At 35.2% G+C, this 2843-nt stretch overlaps 1 protein-coding gene across 1 annotated transcript; it reads left to right on the top strand.

The window, feature by feature from the left end:
- Window positions 1-1384: 1384 nt before the first annotated feature.
- On the top strand, window positions 1385-2260 carry LOC139859035 (uncharacterized). The gene has a single exon (XM_071847854.1). It carries the CDS (start codon window positions 1385-1387, stop codon window positions 2258-2260), a length of 876 nt encoding a protein of 291 aa, XP_071703955.1.
- The last annotated feature ends 583 nt before the right edge of the window (window positions 2261-2843 follow it).

Raw genomic sequence — 2843 nt, 5'->3', positions numbered from 1 at the left:
TATATATGATTTAATCAAGAGGGAAGCACTTTTTTGAGGGCAAGTGGGAGGATGTAAATTTTTTTCGTTTTTTTTTCATGCATCAAGATCACATGAAAATATGAAGATTTAAAAAAGACACTTCTTAATGAATGTTATTATTTTGGCGGGAAAGCGCTCGAAGAAATAAATGATAACATTCACTGCAATGAATGTTTTGCTTATGAGTTAGTTTTTTAAGGTTTAAAAATTAGGGTTTAGAAATTAAGTTTTATAAATTTGGGGTTAAAAATTAGGGTTTAGCTATTAGAGTTTAGAAATTAGGGTTTAGGGTTTAAATTGAATTTTTAACACAAACGGTTTAGAGTTTAGGGTTTAGGCCTTAGGGTTTAGGCCTAAATCGGGCTAGATCTTGAACAAAACTTCACATATGATGGAACATTCAGGAATAACATTACGCATGCTGCATGTTATCAGTTTTTTATTCGAGCGTTTTCCTGCCAAAATAATAACATTTATCACAAAGTGTTTTTTTTAAATGTTCATATTTTCGTGTTATAAGACCGATTACTATCGGGTTCTTCAACTTATGCCTTCATCCACTTTCACTGATATAACTTGTCAATATCAAAAACTCATTTCACTTTTACAACCGATTAAATACAAATCCTGATGAAAAAACGGGTATTCTGTATTACGGAGTTTCTGACAAGAAAAAACGGGTCACATTTGATATTAAGCGAGGTACTAGTTGGGTCAATTATGAAACTTTTGATAATAACCCTGATGAAAATAACGGGTAAGGTGATAACAATGTTGATAAAGTTGTTTTTAATAATTTGAGTTTACCTGAATCGGGTTCATCTTCTTGTGAGGTGATTTCAGAAGGGTATAAAGGTCAAGAAATTGATATTAGCTCGGATTCACTTGTACAAGAACAAGATTTTTATGCTTTTGATAATTGCAAGACATATGATCTTATTGAAACAAAGGATATTTAGGCGGTTCATTGTTATTTAACCAATTCATGTATTGGTAGTAGATATGCACAAATTACATGGTTAAAACCGATTCCAATTACCGAAGGTGAAAGGAGATGGTTTGATGTAGGTTTACCCGTTGCTTGTGGATCTTTTTGTTTAGATTCTGAATCGAGTGGAACGATTGAGTCGAAAGGGGTATTTTTTTACAAATGCTCATGGAATTCTGGAGTTACAGAGGAATTATTTGAAATTTACCCGAAAAAAGGTGAAGTTTGGGCTGTTTATGACAGTTTTGGCCTTGAAGAATGGTCATATAATCCTGATATTATTAAAGGTTGTTCCATTAAGATAGTTGAAATTATATCTAACTATTCTATATATAACGGTGTTGAGTGTTTCCCATTGGTCCACGAGATTTGTACATGTTGGCTCATGTTGTTCCTGCATATTGGTTCACGGGTGGTGAGATTTATGGGGTCCATGGTGGCATGGTTGAGCTTGATCAGTTAGCCCTAAGAAACCGTAATCAAGAAACGTTGAAAATCATAAGTTTACCAACCGATTCTCAAATCATAGATGAAGAAAAAAAGAAAAATCTTGAATCCGTGGGTCCTACACCGAGCCCTGACTCGTTTTTGGGCCCTAACTGGTCTTCGGATGACTTCACAACGGGCCAAGTTTGGGCTGCATACTCTGGCAAAGACTCGATGCCTCGCCAATATGTTCTCATAAAAAACATGATCTCACCGACTCGATTATCAGTGACATTTTTAGAACCCGAACCTGTTCTTGAAATCGAAACGAGTTGGAAAAATCGAAACTTGCCTATTGTATGCGGAAAATTCAGAGCAAAAGATGTTATTATCAACGTTGACTTAAGGCAATTCTCACATTTAGTCAACTATTTTAAAAGCACCAGCAGTTTTAATTCTCCCCTTTACAAGATTTACCCATTAAATGGTGAGATTTGGGCGGTTTACAAAAACTGGAAATCGGGATGGAATGAGGTGGATTACGGTAACTTCAAGTGTTGGGTGGTTGAGATTTTGTCTAATTTTAGTGACGGTGAGAAAATAATGGCGGCTAGATTGGGAGAAGTCAAAGGTTGTTTGACTTTTTTCGAGCAGTTGCAAGGTGAAGATGGGTTTGAAATGGTTCGTGCGTTTTCAAAGAGAGATATGTTGTGTTTTTCACACCGTATACCGGCTTTTCGTATGCCTGGAATCGGAGGACACGGGATCCCAGAAAGTTCTTGGCATTTAGAACCAGTTGCTTTACCAACGAACAATCAAGGCTAATTATCATACAGTGAGCATTGTTTTAGGATTTAGGATTAATGTTAAGTGTAATTGTAGAATTTGGGTTGAATTGAACCCGTGAATAATTTATTTGTAGGATTTGTACAAATTAAGGAACCAGTAGAATAATTTGTTAGGTCTCTAGAAAGAGCTAACTATATCCCTTAGATTGTAAGGGAGGTGTTCTATAGATGAGGGCTTTATATAGAACACCAAGCCTCCCTTAATCACTAACATTGGCTACCGATTTGTAATGTATTTAAGAGAGCCGTGTAATATAGTTGACTAGTTTGACTAATGCTCTCTACATTCATGTGGTTAATTGTTCACATTCATGATATTCATGAGATCTAGGATCCTACAATTGGTATCAGAGCTATGCTTTCATCATATGAAGAAGATCCTCTTGAATATCATGAATGTTTTCCCTTCATCTTCAAACCTTCAAACACAAACACATATATCTTCAACCAATCTTCATCCAAATCTTCAAACCTTCATCATCTTCATCATGAAGATATGAATATCTTCGAATTTTTTCGAAAAATTTTCAAAAAATTTGATGGATTTTGTCAAACTTTGG

This window comes from Rutidosis leptorrhynchoides, chromosome 7 (assembly GCF_046630445.1).
Source record: "Rutidosis leptorrhynchoides isolate AG116_Rl617_1_P2 chromosome 7, CSIRO_AGI_Rlap_v1, whole genome shotgun sequence".
In the NCBI taxonomy this organism is placed as follows: domain Eukaryota; kingdom Viridiplantae; phylum Streptophyta; class Magnoliopsida; order Asterales; family Asteraceae; genus Rutidosis; species Rutidosis leptorrhynchoides.
Note: the sequence above shows the minus strand (reverse complement) of the source record. Positions and strands in the feature narration are given on the sequence as shown.